Source organism: Euleptes europaea, chromosome 20 (genome assembly GCF_029931775.1).
Source record: "Euleptes europaea isolate rEulEur1 chromosome 20, rEulEur1.hap1, whole genome shotgun sequence".
Classification (NCBI taxonomy): Eukaryota; Metazoa; Chordata; class Lepidosauria; order Squamata; family Sphaerodactylidae; genus Euleptes; species Euleptes europaea.
This window is the reverse complement of record NC_079331.1, coordinates 8862890-8883372: the sequence shown is the minus strand read 5'-3', so window position 1 is coordinate 8883372 and position 20483 is coordinate 8862890. Positions and strand designations below refer to the sequence as shown.

At 44.0% G+C, this 20483-nt stretch overlaps 1 protein-coding gene across 1 annotated transcript; it reads right to left on the bottom strand.

The window, feature by feature from the left end:
* Window positions 1–449: 449 nt before the first annotated feature.
* Window positions 450–19386, bottom strand: LOC130491956 (tropomodulin-2). The gene is made up of 9 exons (XM_056865722.1): window positions 19204–19386; window positions 16922–17078; window positions 10554–10676; window positions 9747–9830; window positions 6394–6524; window positions 5528–5635; window positions 4374–4517; window positions 2904–3048; window positions 450–621 (listed from the first exon to the last, which is right to left on the bottom strand). Exons 1-9 carry the CDS (start codon window positions 19327–19329, stop codon window positions 587–589), a joined length of 1053 nt encoding a protein of 350 aa, XP_056721700.1. The 5' UTR covers window positions 19330–19386; the 3' UTR covers window positions 450–586.
* Between the last annotated feature and the right edge of the window lie 1097 nt (window positions 19387–20483).

Below are 20483 nucleotides of genomic sequence, written 5' to 3'. Positions count from 1 at the left end.
AGAAGGGGGTGACACCTGGCTTTCACTTTTCAAGCACCAAAATCAGGGCAACCCGCATTCAGAGCATGATTGTAGATTGCCGGACCAGAAGCCAAGAATGCAGCACAGCAAAGATTTCTTCGCCCTGGCTGCTGCTTGCTCACAAGTAGAATTTAGCAAAACGACTTACCCAAGAAAGGCCTTATTCTGCTTGGTAAGGCTCAGCATAAGAAGGGACCCCCTTTTATATCTAGCATCCTTTTTAACTCGTTTGGTTTTGTTTTTAAAAGGAGGGAGGAAAAGGGGCAGAGAAAGGCTCATAGTGGTTTCAGAAGTTCCGCAGTCAAGCCCATTTGGCCTGCACAGTGTGCGTACTGGCTTGACGTACGTCAATCAGAACTGTGTCGTTGTCGTCTTTTTAAATGAACATTTGAAAGAAAATTGGGCTTGATTGTTTTGTTTAAAAAAGAGAAAATGAGAGTGATGGAGCCTGAGCAGCCTTCTTCTAAAGGCTTTCCAGTGTCTTCCCTTCAGAGTAGTGAATTTTTCTGAGATTTCTGACTGACCCATTCTCTTTGATGGGCAGCTGATTCATGTCGAGGCAAGGCTAGTGGCGTTCTCCTTCCACTCGTTTCTTGCGAACTAGAAAGCAAGAGGGCAAAACATAGTTGGGTCCGCGTCAAGATTCACTTTTCTAATCCTGCAGCATTCAGAAACATCAATGGTGTTCCATCAGTTACCTCTATATCTTTCCCTTCCTCCAAGGGGTTTAGGGTAGTTTACCTGGTGTTATAATGTGTGTGTGTGTGTGTGTGTGTGTTAAGTGCCACCAAGTCGCTTCTGACTCATGGCGACCCTATGAATGAAAGTCCTTCAAAATGTCCTATCTTTGACAGCCTTGCTCAGGTCTTGCAAATTGAGGGTCGTGGCTTCCTTTATAGAGTCCATCCATCTCTTGTTGGGTCTTCCTCTTTTCCTGCTGCCTTCAACTTTTCCTAGCATGATTGTCTTTTCCAGTTACTCTCGTCTTCTCATAATATGACCAAAGTACGACAGCTTCAGTTTAGTTATGTTAGCTTCTAGGGTCAGTTCAGGCTTGATTTGATCTATAACCCACTGATTTGTTTTTTCAGCAGTCCACGGTATCTGTAACACTCTCCTCCAACACCACATTTCTTCCTATTCAGCTTTATAATAATACTTATATTATATATTATATACTTATATAATACTTATATACTTATAATATATCATCCTTAAAACACCAGCATAATACTTATAATATATAATACTTATCCTTAAAATACCAGCAGCCCTGTGAGAAAGTTTGAGCTGAGGGATGGTGTATGGCCCTAACTTGGCAGTCCTAGTTCAGAATATTAGATACAGAAGAAGAAATGGTTGTTCAAAGTATAACATGCTGATTCCAGAGTAATCAGTCTGTGAGCAAGGAGAATGTCAAACATTCTAGGATTCCTTGCTTGTGTAAACAGGGGTTATTGATACAGATTAACCCTACTGCATGAAGCATTTCTGGAAAAAAAAAACCTCATGTAACCAAGAAGTGCTAAAAGTATTCAGTTTTCCTAAGTCCAGAAGTAAAGCAGAGAGATGTCGGAATCCCCCTGTCCGTCTTTCTTTTCTGCCTCATATTATTTCACCTAGACAAATGGACCCAGCATTTTTTATTGCTATGGAATGTTTAATAAACTGAGGCTATCGTATTTTGGTCACGTCATGAGACGACAAGAGTCACTGGAAAAGACAGTCATGCTAGGAAAAGTTGAGGGCAGCAGGAAAAGAGGAAGACCCAACAAGAGATGGATTGGCTCAATAAAGGAAGCCACAGCCTTCAATTTGCAAGATCTGAGCAAGGCTGTCAAAGATAGGACATTTTGGAGGACTTTCATTCATAGGGTCGCCATGAGTCAGAAGCGACTTGACGGCACTTAACACACACACATGAAATGTTAGACACTCCTCCTTTGCCTTCTTCATGCACGGGGTCAGGAAAACCAAATAAGCACGAACAAAAGATGGCTGAAATACCAAGAACAAGATCCTCGCTCTTTTACTGAGACGTTTTTGACTGTATTTCGAAAGTGTGAGACAGGATGCTGGACTAAATGGACTACTGGTCAGAGGCAGCAGGGTTCTTCTATTCAAATACCTTTTCCCCCTTGCTTCCCCTGTGCTGGCAGCTACAGGGGAGAACGCAACAACTTGGACTCCTGAGCCAAATCTGGCCATCCGACAGCAGCGGGCTGGCTTCCCAGTTACCAGCCCAACCCAAAGGCAACAGAGGTGTTTGACGGCAGGTATTTATGGCAGTGGGACATGAGAGGCAAGATTCAAGCCTTGGCCCACCAATCTCCACTCCCTTTTCATAGAGGCAAAGCTAACTGCTAAGCAGAGGTACAGAGGATACAAGCAGGGTATAATCTAATGCTGTGCAAGCACAGAAAGAAAACCCTTATGCTGTAAAGACAGGAATGAACATGTTTGAGCTATGCATGGTGGCTCCCGAGAGTTCAATGTGGGTGCCTGAAGCAAACCTCCCTAACAGTTGGAGAGAAGTATTTCCATATTCCTACAGTCATCTACTGCCAGACTTTGGTGTTTGTTTTGCCTCTGGCTCTATGCAGGAGCCTTTGGTTCCATCCCATCATTACTAGAGGTCCTGGGTACCCAAATGTCATGTTGCCGTGACCAAAAAAAGAGACCGCAGAGCGCTTTGTCCTAATAGCGTCTCTCTAGTTTGAAGTCTGGGTACAGGAGGTGGGTTTTTTCCCATTTTGTACAAAATTACAGCCCTGAAAATGTATCTCTGTAGCTTAAAGCTCTACCTGGCCTATTAACCTCATCTAGTCCTCAGTGAGGGGTGCTCCAGCACTCTTGCCGGACTGATGGATACAGTGTCTTACCTTGGTCGTTATTTTTAGTGATGGCCGCTGCTACCCTTGTTCTCGGACCTTGCTTTGTAAACTGGTACCCGAATTTGAGGATCTGGGAGTTCTCCTCCAGCATCTGAGCAATCTCCATCTCTACTGCTGTGCCAAGCTGCTGCCTCTGGGGAAATGAATTAAAACGTGAAACAGATGTTAACTACCAAGAAAGAAGCAGGCCTGGTTGACTCTGTGCATGCACAACACCTGGCATCTCGTCCTTTTATTAATGATGGTGCTTTACAGAGCAACAATAAGTTAAAAACATCTCTCCCAAAGAACCTGCAATCTAAATTTAGGCACCGAGTGGGGGGAGGCAAAAGGAGGGGGCAGAGAGGCAGAGGTACAAGGGAATCAATACATAACAAATGCAGCTAACACATATTAAGGCTTTATTTTAGTTGGGGATATGGACATAGATTATAGCAAGTCAGTGTTGGAAGGATAGATGTTTGAAAAGTTGGGCACCCTAGTTGAATGGAAGCTGACCATACTGGAGCTCGTTCATACATGCTCATCACCCGACAGTGATATGCATTTATGAATGAACCATCAGTAGTAAAATGTCATGGCAGAATGCTGGACCAGATGACACTTTTGGTCTGGCACAGTTCCATGGGGTGGAGTCACGGCTCAGCAGGAGAGCATCTATCTTCTTTGGACGCAACTGTCAGCATCTCCCGTTTAAAAGACCAGGTAGCAGGTGATGTAGGAGCCCAGTGGCGCAGAGTGGTAAGCTGCAGTACTGCAGTCCAAGCTCTGCTCACGACCTCAGTTCGATTCCGACGGAAGTCGGTTTCAGGTAGCGGGCTCAAGGTTAACTCAGCCTTCCATCCTTCCAAGGTCGGTAAAATGAGTACCCGGCTTGCTGGGGGTAAAGGGAAGATGACTGGGGAAGGCACTGGCAAACCACCCCGTAAACAAAGTCTGCCTAGTAAATGTCGGGATGTAACGTCACCCCATGGGTCAGGAATGACCCGGTGCTTGCACAGGGGACCTTTACCTTACCTTAGCAGGTGACGTGAAAGACCTGAGACTGCCAGTTACAGTAGACAATACTGACCTTGATAGACCAATGATCTGACTTGGTATAAGGCAGTGTCACGTATTCACCATGGAAAGAAGATCTCTATCATTTAGTAGTCTGGGTCGCCCAGCTTAGAGGCAGGTGCTGGACAAGAGAACTCTTGTCTGACCTAGCAACACAATCCTGATGTTCTTTATATTTAATTTTTTGTACAGTTTTCCCCACACGCTTTTATTGAGAACTGCATCTCTATTATATTTCTGAAGTTGTAAGGAAATAAAAAACCAAATCCTACCACTCACACCTGTCTTACTTCAGAAATATCTCATAACCACACCTTGAACCCCTTCCTGCGGTTGATTTTTATGTTGCCACGCCATATATTTTCTATAGCCAACGCCAGCTTCCAGTCCGTTCTTTACCTGATTGTCAATTTTGATCTCTGTCAGTGTCCGGTTCACTTTTAAGGCATCAATCAGGGCAAGGATGCCGGTCCCGGTGATGAAATTGGATTCTATATTTAGACTTTTCAATGTCTTGTTCACTTTTAATGTATCAGCGAAAGCCTGAAGGCATAAGAATAGATGCGTGAGTTAGGATCTCAAGATTATTCCCAACTAGAGGAGCGTTTGATAAATGAAAGCGTGGCCAATATAGGCCGCAGAGCAGAATGTTATCATTGATGTGTAAGGTCTAAGGAGCAAAGCATGATGGGATGAAAAGGGATGCCATATATGTACATAGAATCATAGAGTTGGGAGGGACCACCAGGGCCATCAAGTCCAACTCCCTGCACAATGCAGGAAATTCACAACTACCTCCCCTCTCCACACCCCTAGTGACCAGAAGGTGGCCAAGATGCCCTCCCTCTCATCATCTGCCTAAGGTCACAGAATCAGCATTGCTGACAGATGGCCATCTAACCTCTTCTTAAAAACCTCTGGGGAAGGAGAGCTTACCACCTCCCGAGGAAGCCTGTTCCACTGAGGAACCGCTCTAACTGTTAGAAAATTCTTCCTAATGTCTAGACGGAAACTCTTTTGATTTAATTTCAACCCATTGGTTCTGTTCTGACCTTTGTGATCTTACTATTGTCCACATATACAAAACACATTTGATGAATCAAAAATACCAGGACCCTGAAGTAGGATCCCATAATCTGAGCAAAAAAATATTGTAGTTTCTATTTATGGATTTCATTTAATATGTTGGATGGATAGGTTGCCTTCTTCTTCTTTTTTCCTGTGAACGCTGGTGCCTTTAACAACAACGTGGTAAACAGTAATTGAACAAGTGAAGTTTTCCTGCATCTGTTGAATTTCTGGTTGCCCAGTACCGGTTAAACTCAAAGGGGTCCAGCCAGAAAAATAATGACAATGCTGGATAAAGAGCACATTCCTCAAATAGTACAGAGGAAAGACATTTGCTGAAGAGATATTTTATAGACAAAAATCTCAAAAATGGTACAGCCCTAAAGCTATTGACAAACTTGTATTCCCTCGGACATTTTTCAGCATTTGCAACTCTACAGCTTGTTTTACCCAAGATTTGTTAAGAAATGCTTTGTTCAGCTTACGATGGCAACAGGATCGTTGCTCCGTGTAGCTGCCAGGCTGAATTTCCTCACATGTGAGTTGGTTTCCAAAGTTTTTGCAAGCTCTTTCAGTGTTGGAATTGGGATGTTCTGAATTATGGGGAGAAAAAAATTGCAGCAATTAATAACATTAAATAGACATTGGATTTTAATTTAACTAAATAAATGAAGTGTTTGTGTCAGGGAGAGCAGTTCCTAGGTAAAGCCAGACCACGGTTCAGCATTACATAATCAAGCCTCCAACTGGGGCCTGGACAGCTCCCAGAATTAAAATCGATCTCCAGAAAATGGCTAATTTGTGGACTAGACTCTATGGAATTACATCTCTGCTGAGGTCCCCACCCTCAAATCTTCCAGTAATTTCCCAACCTGGAGTTGGTAACCCTACTCATATGCCTGTATTCTTTTCTCCGCCTGTCTCCCTCCACCAGCTGGTTCAACTCCCTCCTTCCTGCAGCAAGCCATTATTTATTTTTTACATCTAAATTGGCAAACATCTAAACTGGTGGTTTGTGCTTGCCGTACAAACTACAAAATATTTCAACTTGTTATTCATAGGAGTTGACTTTCTTGGCCTGATGGGCATGGCTGATCTTGTAGCTGTTCCAGTAGCTCCAAAGGTTCTCTGAAATTTCAGCTTGGCGCCTCGTGTCTTGCTTTCTTGCTGACTTTACCCACTTAACAAAGATTTTAATTGGGGGCGGGGTAATTCAACCATGCAGCACCTATGAGTGCATCCATCCTGTTGAATATTAGAATCAGTTCTCATGGTTCTGCTCTACCCTTCCAGTGTGAGTGAAGAAATACTTCAGAAAACAAATTAAATGCAGTGGTGTGCATTTCAGTACCTTTATATTGTTCAGATTCACTTCCAGGAGCGTAGGATCATTTGCCTTAATCCTTTGCAAAGTTGCTTCTACATTGGTTGGATTAGGAGGTTCTTCAAAAACTGGCTTGACCTTTTCACCTTTGACCACATCTGAAAAACATAAACCAGTTCTGAATCAGAACCCCATCAATGCATTATCAGAAATAGATATGATTTGCTTTTCATTTTCCCTGATGTCTACTTCAAGACATGTTAGATATACATTAAAAACCAGTACTCCCAATCTGGTTATTGTTTGGGGCTCTCCATGCACTGATAGCGTACAACTTGGTTGCCCCAAAGGGGCAAAGAGCCCCCCCCCCCCCAAGGCTGTTGCAGGTCATGAAAACTGTGCAGGAGGGTTTAAGCGCCCCCCTCTTCCTTGCACTCCATGGTACCAGTCCAGGTCATGCCCGTGTGTGTGTGTGTGTGTGTTAAGGGCCGTCAAGTCACTTCCAACTCATGGCGACCCTATGAATCAATGTCCTCTAAGCAGCCTTGCTCAGATCTTGCAAACTGAGGGTCGTGGCTTCCTTCATTGAGTCAATCCATCTCATGTTGGGTCTTCCTCTTTTGCAACTTTCCAACTTTTCCTAGCGTTATTGTCTTTTCCAGTGACTCTTGTCTTCTGAGATGTATCTGTGAGTAATTTTCCAGCTTGGAACTTGCAATATGTATTTGATTGCAAGGACACTGGAAGCATGTAACTTATAGTTAGGCCCCAAATTGGTTGCCTTCTCAAGGCCCATTCCATCCCCAGCCAATGACAGCCAGGGACATTTCCAGCACCTCTGTGATATTAGGGCAATTCAGCCAATCGCTGCCAGAGGCTTCATCATCACCATCGCACTAAATACCTTACAGCATTACAAGATAGTTAACGCAGCTCTGGTTAAGCTCAGGCTTGTTATGAAAACCCATGAATGGTTTCATCCTATCACGGGAATAAGGGCTGCTCCTTTTGCTTGCTAGAGTTCGGCTGTTTTGAAGTAAGGAACAGATACTCACTAAATACAGGGGGGGACCTGCCTTCACTATCCATTTCTTACATTAGCAGCCCATCTGCAAATTCAATTAGCGTTTGTGAAATTGAAACATCTGTACATTCTATGCAATAAAACCACAAAGGCTGCTCCTCTGCCAGCCCATGATTTATTAAATCTTCACAGAGTAGCCTTACTTGAGAGACATACAATTCTCAGAGCAGGCAGCAAGGAGCTGTAGATGAGCGCTGGCTATTCCGGGACAGATCTATAAATCATGGCTCACAATGCTAATTTGCAATTACGATGTTTCAACATTAGACTAATGGGATGAATAACAAGCAGGCGTAGAACACCCAAGTTGTCTAAGAACAAGGCTATCTGTTAGCATTCAGCAACTGGCGACGCCCAGCACAAACAGGAGGGTTGCCAGCCGTCCACAAAATCCTCCCCTTGTGCCTCGCTCTTCTCATTGAGCCCTTCCTATATGTGAGAGAGTCCATACCATCATTCTTCTGGTGACTGAGTCAGCAGTTTTGTTGACTCAAAAAATCTGAAAGGCAGGTAGAACTGCTGCTACAGACACCACTAGAGAGAATCTAAGGCCTGGTTTAAAAATGATGCCGAAGATGTACAAGAAACCATCCAGAGGTGCATGCAATTAGCATCCCATTCAGACAGGGATTTGTAGCCCAGGACTACACGGTGCTGGTAGGCTCCAGTAGGGTTGCCAACCTCCAGGTGGTGGAAAAAACAGACACCTCTGTACAAATATAAACAGATGAGAAATTCAATACAGGAATATAGCTGTAAGTAATGCCAATTATATTGGCTATGTTTTTACAGTATGTGGTAATACTGTAAAAACATAGCCAATATAATTGGCATTACTTACAGCTATATTCCTGTATTGAACCTCCAGGTGGTAGCTGGAGATCTCCCGCTATTACAACTGATCTCCAGCCGATAGAGATCTGTTTCCCTGGAGACAATGGCGGCTTTGGCAGTTGGACTCTACGGCATTGAAGTCCCTCCCCTCCCCAAACCCCGCCCTCCTCAGGCTCCGCCCCAAAAATCTCCAGGTATTTCTCAACCCAGAGCTGGCAACCCTGTATATCAGCAAACTGAAGAGCCATTTTAAACACGTGAAATCCCACTCCATTAACTTTTTTGTGCCTTTATAGCTTCTTTGTTGTTTTATAGGAAATTAGCAGCCACTCTTTTGTACCGCTGTGTGACCCTACATGACCTACTATGTTTTTAATCATAATTCTTGAATCGCTGAAACTCCTGAACTAAATACTCCCTCCCACCCCTTCTAATAATAAAAAAAAATACAGGCTAGGGAAAGGTATTGTTTTTGGAACAAAATGGCCTGACAGAGCAAATTCCTGGTTGCTGCATTCCTGACAGCAGCTTAGTTTAGCCAACCCACCAAGCTGAAATGTTGGCCTTGTTTGCAAAAATAATCACAGAGACACGTGAATCAGCGTAAGCATCCGGTGGCTGTGGCCAGCTGGGAAGGCAAAAGATCAGCCTCGACTGAGATGGAAGAAGCAAGACTGCAGGTTTTCTCCCACTCCTTCCTCTCCCTCCCTTGGGCATCTTCATTAGAGGTATGGGGAGAGGCAAAGCCTCCCTGACAGCAACTGCCTGGCAATCAGTCTTTCACAAGCCGTACTCACAGAAGGCTCCAGATACAAAAAAAATAAATAAAAGTTAGGCTTTTGCTATGAATGGAACTTAACAGTCATTGTGATTAATTTGTCCACGGATTTCAGTGGGATTGACATGTAGAAGAAGAAGAGTTGGTTTTTATATGCTGACTTTCTCTCCCACTTAAGGAAGAATCAAACAGGCTTACAATCACCTTCCCTTCCCCCTCCCCACAACAGACACCCTTTGAGGTAGGTGCGGCTGAGAGAGTGTGACTAGCCCATGGTCACACAAGTGAGGAAAGTGGTGTAGTGCCAGTGTGGTGTAGTGGTTAAGAGTGGTTTGGAGCAGTGGGTTTGATTCCCCACTCCTCCATATGAGTGGCAAAGGCTAATCTGGTGAACTGGATTTGTTTCCTCTCTCCTATATACAAAGTCAGCTGGGTGACCTTGGGCTAGCTCTCTCAGCCCCACCTACCTCACAGGGTGTCTGTTTTGGGGAGGGGAAGGGAAGGTGATTGTAAGCCGGTTAGATTCTCCCTTAAGTGGTAGAGAAAGTCAGCATATAAAAAGAGTCACCTCCTCCTCCTCAAATGTGGGCTTCTGTCATTGCACATTTCTGCTGTCCCGTGTACCCTCTTGTATGACTTGGACTGGGTATAGATAAAAGATACTGAGGAACTGCACCCACTTACTTTTCACAATTTCTTTACCATCTTTACTGGTGGTTCCCTCATCAAACTTGGGGTTGTTGACCAGGTTGTGCACGCCAAGAACAGCTGTAAGCCCCCCAAAAAAACACCAACAAGAGTTTAGAGCGAAATCTAATAAGTTCAAAAGAAAGATACTCTTTACAAATTCTCTCTCTCTCCTACACACCTGCTCAAGCAAACACATGAGAGGCACATCAGAAGTCAAAGACTGAGGACAGTTGAAGCAATTCTTCCTTGCCAAACAAACTTGAACAGCGTGCTCGGATGGCAACTGGGGTGCCCTGACAGTGGGAGATGGGCCCTGCCCTGTGGGTTATAGTGCCAAATAAACCAAAGAGATGAAACCCATCTTGAGACAGCTGCACCTGCTGCTAAATGGAAATAACACAATGGGCAGAAATTATAGGCTGCTTATGCTTGGTAATTAGCAGCGCGTTCCAGGCTGAAGTGCCCCGCATATTTAAAAAAAAAAATTCTTCACCTCATTCCAAACATCATTCTTAAGAGCCCCTTTAATGCAACCTTTTGTATTTGCTTTGCCCCCGCCTTGAAGCATTCAATGAAGGAAGCATGAAGAATCACAGCCTTAGCTTAACCATGCAAACGAGAATAGCTAATGGCTATGCAAACGAAGGAACAGGCGAGTGGGGGGTGGAATTTGTTTGACTTTCTCCTCTCGCATCGGGACCGTGAATAGTCATTTTAAAGGTCGGATTTAAAAAAGGAGCTTTGAGTGAGCATCAAAATTGACCCTGCATAAATGGCCATAGTTTAAGGATAGCAACAAACCTGCCAGATCGTATAGCTCAGTGTCAGAGGCACTAGCCAGGGCTTCTTCTAATTCTGGGTCCAGAGTCACCTTCTCCTCTGTGCGGGTTTCGATGGGCCTTTCTTTGGGGACAAATACTTTCCCTAAAAATAAATAATAAGTAAAGCAGATTAAACATGGCGGCAATGGCGCAGACTCTAACAACATCAGCGATACTTGGACAGCGCTACCTAACAATCTATTCAGGGGAAGAAGTCGTAAATGTGTAATGTGAACGTCCAAAATTTGATGAACGTAATCATTCCCAAGTGAATGCTAGCAGCCCCATGTTAATTTTGTGACTGTCCAAAAAAAAAAAAAGAATACCTATTTTACCACTATTTTACATGCGTCAGAAAATGCTAATTACCACATTTACTTGATTGTCTACATTCACCAGTGAATGCTGAGTTTCCAGACAGTGACACAATTTATCTCGATCATCGATCCTCAAATTTTAGACAGCTATTGTAACATATATAAATCACACAGAACTGTATTCCAAACATCAAGCCCATAAATCCCCACTTAAAAAGACACCCCACACATTCAGTCTTTTAAAGAAAACTCCTATCGAAAGCCCTTCAGTGGCAGATTGATGTAATTTATTCTTGCCTTTACGCCAAATACTTAACATCTGGTTTTTATGATGAGGATTTTTAGAGATATTCAGGCTTGGCCTAACTTCTCCCTCTGATGCCACCCCCCTTGATTCTGATGATGGCAGAGCTAGGACAACATTGCGTGCTATTCGATTTCCACTTCGGGGAGGGATGCTTTCCAAGGACCTGGCAGCTGTTCAAGAAGCATCCCTCCACAGGAACTTTCCCACTCTACAGAAGCCTGTAAAAAACCACACAAGTACTCAAGAACTGTTCCCACGCAATTGCCTGCTGATTGCTATGATCCAGAGGAGTCCTGATTTTGCAACGCCATCTGCAAATGTTTAGTGTGTGAACTAAACCCACATGGGTTTTTTTCCTTACGCAAGATGCAAAGACCCAAGATCTCAATGGGTCAGAATCAGGCATTAACTAAACCCATTGTTCTAGCGTTGCGGTGACCTTCATATGCAGGTGGATTGGCCCGGTCTCAAATACTTGCAACTGTCTGGCAGCTTGTGACATAAAAAAAATGAAACGCTTGGAGTATGGCTCGATATTGCAGACATCGCTCTAAAATTACTTTGTTATACTGCTTGGAGATAACATTTTGTCACCTTTACCAGATGCCTCTCTGACAATTGTTTCTTTATCACTTATAGCTCCTAGATGACCTTGGTGGTCCCTTCCGATTCCATGAGGCCCCTCCCACTCTCTAAAAACACTCGGGGGGCACCAGGAGAGGTTTCAGCGGGCGCCATGGTGCCACATTGTGAACCCCGGGTTAGGCTGAAGGAATAACTGATCCAAGTTCACCCAGTAAGTTTTACAGCACAGTGGAAGTTTGAACCTAAGACTTCTCAGTTTTAGTCCAGCATTCTAGCATTTTTCGTCTTTCGGCCAGCTGGTTGACGTCCCGTGGTTCTTTTATTCAAAAATTCCCTAGTGAAGTAATCCATTTCAGGCAAAAGGCAAATGAATGGGGTTAGGAGAAAAATAACTAACTGCAGACTTTTCCAGGAAGAACTGGAGGGACTGGGATTGAATGTCAAGTATCTGATGTTTTTTCCACTTGCCCCCATGATGAGCTACACCAAACTCCGGCTTGATTCCAATGTAAGATTTGGTGCAGCACGGCTTGCTGTGAGAGCAAACACATTTATCCCACCTGCAAAGGGTCAGACCTCCGTACTTCACGCAACCCAGAAGGATTCTCCCTCCCCTTTCCTCAGCTAACTGTTGATGCAGCTCAAGCCTGCTAATAAACAGTCAACTCTGTCTGGGTGGAGTGGGGTGCGTGGGGAGCTCATATCCTTTCCCACACACATCTTTGGCTTTTAATTGTGCAGGAAAGTGTGCAAGCGCCGCTTGAAACACTTATAGAAGCTGTCTGCAGACAACAGATCCAGGGTCGGTGCTACCATTAGGTGAACTAGGGTACCTAGGGCACAGACCTCAGAGGGGGCGCAGAACTGGCCCGAAGGGCACAATTTTAAACCGATTAGTTTCGGGGGGGGGGGGAAGGCGACTGAAAATTTATTTATTTTTTATTTTAAGGTAAGTACCACAACAGTGCTATGGAATATAATTAATTATAATGTCTTATAAAAAGTGTTGTGCTCTTATTTTTTCTACCGGACATCTGTTTTTGAAAATTGGTTAGCAATTTGGGGGGAGGGCACAAGTAGTTAGCCTTGACTAGGGCGCAAAAATGACTGGCATCAGCCCTGTACATAGTGGAAGAAAAAAAGGAGGGGAATAAAGCCCAACCTAAAAACAAAAGCTGGGTACCCAAGGTTGGGTGAAAAGAAAATATATATAAGTCTATGTATAAATACTGAAAGTATAATTTATTAGAAGCACTATGTAAAATTTTAAATTATTTAAAAGCATTAAAATAGCACAATGGCATATCCTGAGGTCGATAACTGTAACCACATACCAAATGCGTTTCCGCCTAGGTTGATACCTGCACACATAGTATATGAGAGACTTATACTAACCAGTATTACAACAAGAACCTGTTATACCAGATGTTTGAGTAATTGGGAATAGAATTTACAACATATACACATGCCTGGTTGGGTTTGAACTGTTTGTATTTGTATTCATTAATATATTTCTGTAAATGTGTGCAGGCTTAAGAAAGGGTTTTAATTAACCACTGATGAAGGTCCCATAGGCCGAAACGTGTTTGGTATGTGGTTACAGTTATCAACCTCAGGATATGCCATTGTGCTATTTTAATGCTTTTAAATAATTTTAAATTTTACATAGCGCTTCTAATAAATTATACTTTCAGTATTTATACATAGACTTATATATATTTTCTTTTCACCCAACCTTGGGTACCAACCAGCCCTGTACATATACACGGTTGGAATGTCTTGGTGGAGAGCGAGGATCACACCTGGTGATTCTGCAGAAGATGAGATGAAGAGGTAGAGGTCAGAGGCAAAGGATGTGGGATCCTGACCATCAGTGACCATGGATATAATGTGCAGATTGGGTAGCCAACCTCCAGGTACAAGCTGGAGATCTGCTATTACAACTGATCTCCATCCGACAGAGATCAGTTCACCTGGAGAAAATGGCTGCTTTGGCAATTGATCTCTATGGCATTGAAGCCCCTCCCCAAACCCTGCCCTCATCAGCCTCTGCCCCTAAAACCTCCCGCTGGTGGCAAAGAGGGACCTGGCAACCCTATGTGCAGAGGCTACTGCTAAATAAGGGAAGGGTGCATATTTACTTGGAACAAAGTCCTCTTGGGATCAGCAGGGCTTACGTTTGAGCAAACAAGGCTGAGCGCAGGCCGTAGGATGGAATCTTCCAATCGAGTTCCGCCTGCCCCCCAAAAAAAGTCTGTGCAACCTTCCTTCAGACACAGACTGAGCTGCCCCCCTTTTCCTGTGTCCTGGCTGGCCTGCCTGGTGGGTGACTGCTTGCCATCAGAGCACTCGCCCTGAAACTTACGGCTTGGTTCCCACTTACAGGAAAAGCCCATCTGTGCTTCTTAGTAGCCCTTTGCCCAGTGTAAATGGCATCCAATTGGTTCCAATGAGAACGAGCTGTTAAGCTTTCCAAATAATCATCCCACAGCTATTTACTCGGCAGCGCCTGCCAAAGTAAAGGCCGGGGTTAGAACCACCGCATCTCGGATGTGCAGCCAGCCAACACTCGCGCCTGACCCTTACGCAACAACTAGAACAGGTTGCCAGCTTTGAATCAGAAGGCTCACCTCGTAACAGCCCAGAGGTTTCCCACAGGGCTCGTTTCTATGAAGGGGAGGGGGTCATCTCAGTAAGGCGAGGTTCATTGGGATCTAGTTGCAGAGGGCCTGCCCTTGGATACGTGGCTCAAGCTGGAAATGGGGAACAAGCCGAGACCGACCATATCAGGAAGGCTGACAACAAGATTTACAGGTTCAGCCGGTCATCTCTAGAGGACAGCAACCTTTGCCCAGGGCCCAAAGTGGGAAGCATACAAAAGGGAGAGTTGTGAGAAGGGTGATAGAATATAATAATAGTTATTAACAGGGGTACCATCTGGGGATGGGGGCTGCAGTTCAGATGAGATGCCTCAGAAATACATATGTAGCTGGGCCGGTTCACTGATTCAGTACAGAGTGGCTATTGTTATATACGATTAAATTGGGCCTATGTACTAGGAATGCATGCCAAAGGCCAACGGAGGAGGGAGAGAGAGGCCTGTTTGTCCTGGGTTAGTACCATTGTTGTGGTTATTGTGATGCATTAAGCACCCAGGTGCGCACACACAAACAATTGGCATTAAGCACCCAGGTGCGCACTCACAAACAAACGGTCTGGGCTGGGGAGAGCGGGGTATTAAATTGAAATAATAAATAGAAGAAGAAGAGTTGGTTTTTATATGCCCACTTTCTCTACTACTTAAGGGAGACTCAAACCGGCTTACAATCACCTTCCCTTCTCCTCCCAATAACAGACAACGTATGAGGTAGGTGGGGCTGAGAGAGCTCAAAGAGAGCTGTGACTAGTCCAAGGTCACCCAGATGCCTTTGTGGGTAGGAGTGGGGTAACAAATCCAGTTCACCAGATTAGCCTTCGACGCTCATGGGGAGGAGTGGGGAATCAAACCCAGTTCTCCAGATCAGATTCCACCGCTCCAATAATTAATTAATGTTCTTAAATATACTGTTTTAAAACAAAAATTAATCTTCAGTGTTTCCAGGAGCATACCTTTCCTCCCGTAAAAATCTCTTAACTTCCACTGAAATGTGAGTTGGTATCTAACCAAGCATCTAAGGTTATTAGGCTCTGTACAACGGATATTGCAAAGACAACAATCAAGTCACATTCAGGTTTATAATCTAAAAAGGGAAAACGTACAAGAGAGGCAGGGAGATTGGGCAGCAAAGCCAAGGAAAACCAGCTAAAGGGGAAACATTGGCCTTTTATGCATGGCTGTTTCCCTCATGGTCACCCCTCTGACGCCTTCGGGTCTTCGTTTTGATTATGCACTGCTGTTTCCGACCATTAGAGGTCGCCTTGCTCTCCCCCTGCCTTTCCCCGCATTTTGCCCACGTTTTCAAATTCGAGATAAAACAGGTATCTGAAAACGCAAGCAAAATGTGGGGAAATGGAGAGAGTGAGGCAAAAACAAACAACAAACCCCACAGTGGTTTAAGTGTCTCCAGACTATTCAGAAAGATGAAATTTGGCAAACACTGATTACTAGAGAAGTCACAAAATGAGACCTTTTGGACACCTGACTGTCAAAACTTGGGGAATGAAGATCACCTACTAATAGAAGTCAGTAAACAGGAAGCTGACCCTTGCATATGAAGGAAGGCTGAGCTGTGGGAGCCCTGTAGCCTCTTGCCAAAGGGGGCAAAGAACATACATCCATGCTCGCAGAATGCAAACTTAATTTAAAAAGAAAAGGTAAAGATCCCCTGTGCAAGCACCGGGTCATTCCTGACTCATGGGGTGACGTCACATCCCGACGTTTCCAAGGCAGACTTTGTTTGCGGGGTGGTTTGCCAGTGCCTTCCCCAGTCATCTTCCCTTTACCCCCAGCAAGCTGGGTACTCATTTCACCGACCTCGGAAGGATGGAAGGCTGAGTCAACCTTGAGCTGGCTACCTGAAACCCAATTTCCATTGGGATCGAACTCAGGTTGTGAGCAGAGCTTTTGACTGCAGTACTGCAGCTTAATTTACTTAATTTACTAGCACATATATGCGCACATGCTCATATGTTGGGTGATGGTGGTGGTGGCTGGGATTAAGAGATTAACAAACACATCCTGAGAGCGGCATTTTTTTTCCTCCCAAGGGTCTTGGCCGTGCCTGTGCAACCAAGTCTTTTTACTCCTGTTTTGTGCCCTGCAAGGTAAATGACCCCTACAGTTTTTTAAATTCCAGGGAGACAGCTTGGAAGATTTAATGAGCCAGGCTACGAGGCTGGTGGGCAGTGTTATTCTCAGTGGGGTCTCAAGGGATTCAGGCCTAATCTTGAGAAACGTGGCAGTAGGAGCTTGCAGGGAAAGCTAGGACAAAAAAATCTACAAAACTTTGGCATAGTTGGCTTCTGAGCTAGCGGGCAGACCACAGGCAAAACTAGCAATTTATCTGGGTTTGCTTTCACAAGTTGTATATAAAGCACTGTAATTTGGCATTTGATCGTTCTTCAGCAGGCAGGCAGCTAGCATAAATTGCTTTGCTTATACGCCCCATCGTTTCAACATGCTTGTAGAGGAACGGTTACCTTTCTTTTCTCCAGTAAAAGGTACAAAGTCTTCCCTGTCTTGGTGCTCCAGCGCTTGTTTCTCCAAGTAGGATAAGAGTCGTTCTCTGTCAAAGGGTCCAGTGGCAGATTTATCGGTCTGGTCTTTCTGTCGGAAGCCTGCGGGCAGAAGCGCATTCTACCAAAGCAGATGCAAGAGACAGAAATAGTCACCAAATAAGCCATTTCCACATGAAAACCCCCAAAAGGGGTCGCCATAAGTAGGCTGCGACTTGATGACGCTTTACACACAATTTCATGCCCAGACCCCACACATGTCTGACAAGGAATAAGGGCCAGAGCACATGGCACTGTCGACATGGGACTAATATAGTGACTTACCCTTACTGGCTACCAAAGTTCACAGTGGTCATGCCCATTAGTCTCCTACTCAGATCACCCCATGGGTCTCAGTCTTGGAGGGTAAGAGGTTAAATGCTGCCCAAATTCTTCTTGGCCATTTATGCTTGGTAATTTGAAGTGCCCCGCACATTTTTTTTTATTTCTTCATGCTGAACCGACATTCCAGACATCACTGGGAAGCTGTTGCATACCTGCTTCACATTTCTTAAGAGCCCCTTTAACGCGACCGTTTGTATTTGCTCCGCCCCCGCATCGAAGCATTCACTGAAGGAAGCAGGCAGAATCCCAGCTGCGGCTTAGCTATGCAAACGACTATTACTAATGGCTATGCCACATGTCTTCTCCAAGGTCACTTGGCCCCTTGTGAGACATCCAAGATTCAGGGGTAAATGGACCATCTTGCATCTGCTCCCCGGAGCCTCATCTCAGTCCACAGCTGCCCCGGCAACCCACATGGAAGATGTCTCAGAAGCCCTGCTCTCTGCCCTCCCCTTCAGAGGTGAGGTCGGTGGCAAGTAGAGGCAGGGGCTTTTAGTAGTGGCACCGCATTTGTGGAACGCCCTTCCCTTTGAGGCTTGCTTGGCGCCTACATTGTTTTCTTTTAGGTGCCAGGCCGAAACGTTTCTGTCGACCCAGGCTCTTGATTGAGAGGCTGGTTTTTAAACACTATTTTAGTCTGGAAACTGTTATTTTAAGCTGTCTGTGGCCTGTTTTTTATGATTTTATGCTGTTGTTGTTTTTTTAATGCTGGATTTTAATTGATATCATTTAAAGTTTTGTTTTTATTATTTTTGTTTTGTAAGACGCCTCAGGCAGGTTCCTGGAGAGGCGGCACAAAAATGTTCCAAACAAATCAATACATAAATACGGGGAAGGTGTTCATAGCTCACTGGTGGAGCACATAAAGTCCTGGTTTCAGTCCTTGACATTTTTTGTTAAAAAGTTCTCAGGTCACAGAGCTGGGAAAGGCTCTTGTCTGAGAGATGGGAAGCCACAATACTGGCCCAAATGGATCTGTTTCAGTATCAGGCAGCTTCATGTCTTCCTAAGACTTCCCTGTGATCTGAGGATTGCTTAAGGGATCTGTGCAGCTTCTTCCCCCACTCTGTAGCAAGCAGAAAAATGATGCCAAGTAAGCAAATGTATGCATATTTGTCCAACTTCTTGCAATTTCAAAATCCAGCTTTCCCAGGCACAAAATCTGGGTTATTTCAGGACAGTTGGTTTTCTTTTTTATGCTAAATGTGTGTGTGTGTGTGTGTGTGTGTGTGTGTGTGTGTGTGTGTGTGTGTGTGTGTGTTAGGTGCCGTCAAGTCGCTTCTGACTCATGGCGACCCTATGAATGAAAGTCCTCCAAAATGTCCTATCTTTGACAGCCTTGCTCAGATCTTGCAAATTGAGGGCCGTGGCTTCCTTTATTGAGTCAGCCAATCTCTTGTTGGGTCTTCCTCTTTTCCTGCTGCCCTCAACTTTTCCTAGCATTATTATCTTTTCCAGTGACTCTTGTCTTCTCATAATATGTCCAAAGTACAACAGCCTCAGTTTAGTCATTTTAGCTTCTAGGGTCAGTTCAGGCTTGATTTGATCTATAACCCACTGATTTGTTTTTCTGGCAGTCCAGGGTATCCGTAACTCTCTCCTCCAACACCACATTTCAAAAGAATATATTTTCTTCCTATCAGCTTTCTTCACTGTCCAACATTCACACCCATACATAGTAATAGGAAATACAATGACATGAATTAATCTAGTCTTGGTGGCCAGTGACACATCCTTACACTTCAAAATCTTTTCTAGCTCCTTCATGGCTGCTAAATATACACCACCGTGATACTCTGAATGTGTCCCTTTGAGCTTTATGAAGATTCTGGTATGTGATTCTGCAACTGTTTAATACACACCTCTGGATCCAGGTCATCAAGAACATTTTCCAGCTGTTTTAGCTCATCCTCTGAGAGTTTGCTGAGAATTTCGTCTTCGTTAATGTTCTTGTATTTCTCTAACTCTTTCCGGAATGGTACCGACATGGCTCCTAAACTGCGTCCCGTGTAGTTTGCCGGCCCACCATTCAGGAATCGATCTTCTGAGTCCCTGTTAAGAATGAGAAATGGTCTGTTCTGTCTGAATTGCCTTTTGCTCAAGTTACAGAAACAACAACAAATAGGAATTAGCGCTGTATAAGTTGATACTTAACTCAAAGAAAACAGCACAAGCTCATATATGAAGAATACAATACTTTGTTTACAAAAACATGTGCAAAAAACAAACACCAAAAAGACAACGTTAACACAACTGTATCAATGGCTAGAAAAATAACATACAAGAAACATTCCAGGAAACAGTCTTATGGTAACTCAATATACTATGTGACGATCAATTCCCAAAGATGGAAAGCCTGAAAGAACTTGGTTTCGGCAAACACAACTCCAATGGCCAGTTGGGTTGGTCATGCGCAGTAGAACAGCTGAAGGCAGCTTCAGTTACTGGCAACAAACCATGCGCAGTAAAGACGTATGAAAAGAAGTTTGCCTGTCAATGAGGGCTAGATACATCCATAGAATTATCATAAAGCCATGATGCAGATAAAAATATCACAGAACGTTGTCTCTAGATTATTTCATCACGTTTCGCTTGGGGGGCTTCTTCAGCCTAAGGAAAGAGGCTTGCCATCTTTGGGAATTGATCATCACATAGTATATTGAGTTACCATAATACTGTTTCCTGGAATGTTTCTTGTATGTTATTTTTCTAGCCATTGATACAGTTGTGTTAACATTGTCTTTTTGGAGTGTGTATTTTTGAACATATTTTTGTAAACAAAGTATAGTATTTTTCATATCCAAGTTACAGAAACAGCTTGTTGGAATAGACAGTTCCACATATTTTAATATTAGCTCTACTTGTTTCAGAGCTAAGGGGGAAAAAATTCCAGAGCTTAATATGAGTTACAGCTCAGACCTGGAAGTTCAGTTGCAAGGCAGAACCTTGGAAAGCAGGGAGGTAGATTAGAGATGTTGTGTAGCATTTGGCAAAAACAAAGAAGAACAATAACTTGGCTAAAAAAAAGTGGGATAGTGGCCATAGAAACGTTGAGTCAGATTTTAAAAAAAAGTATCTTATTGCAGTGATGACTTGTTAACACATACACTTCCAATAAAAGCTGCAACAGGACAAATCTTCT

What these genes read in the sequence shown, in the direction of transcription:
- LOC130491956 (XM_056865722.1), bottom strand. Translation starts at nt 19,329, where the DNA reads ATGTCGGTACCATTCCGGAAAGAGTTAGAGAAATACAAGAACATTAAC. An exon ending in TTTTACTGGAGAAAAGAAAG is followed by an intron (nt 10,677 to 16,921) that starts GTAACCGTTCCT and finishes ATTTATTTTTAG; the next exon opens with GGAAAGTATTTGTCCCCAAA. An exon ending in TGAATCTGAACAATATAAAG is followed by an intron (nt 5,636 to 6,393) that starts GTACTGAAATGC and finishes CCCATAATTCAG; the next exon opens with AACATCCCAATTCCAACACT.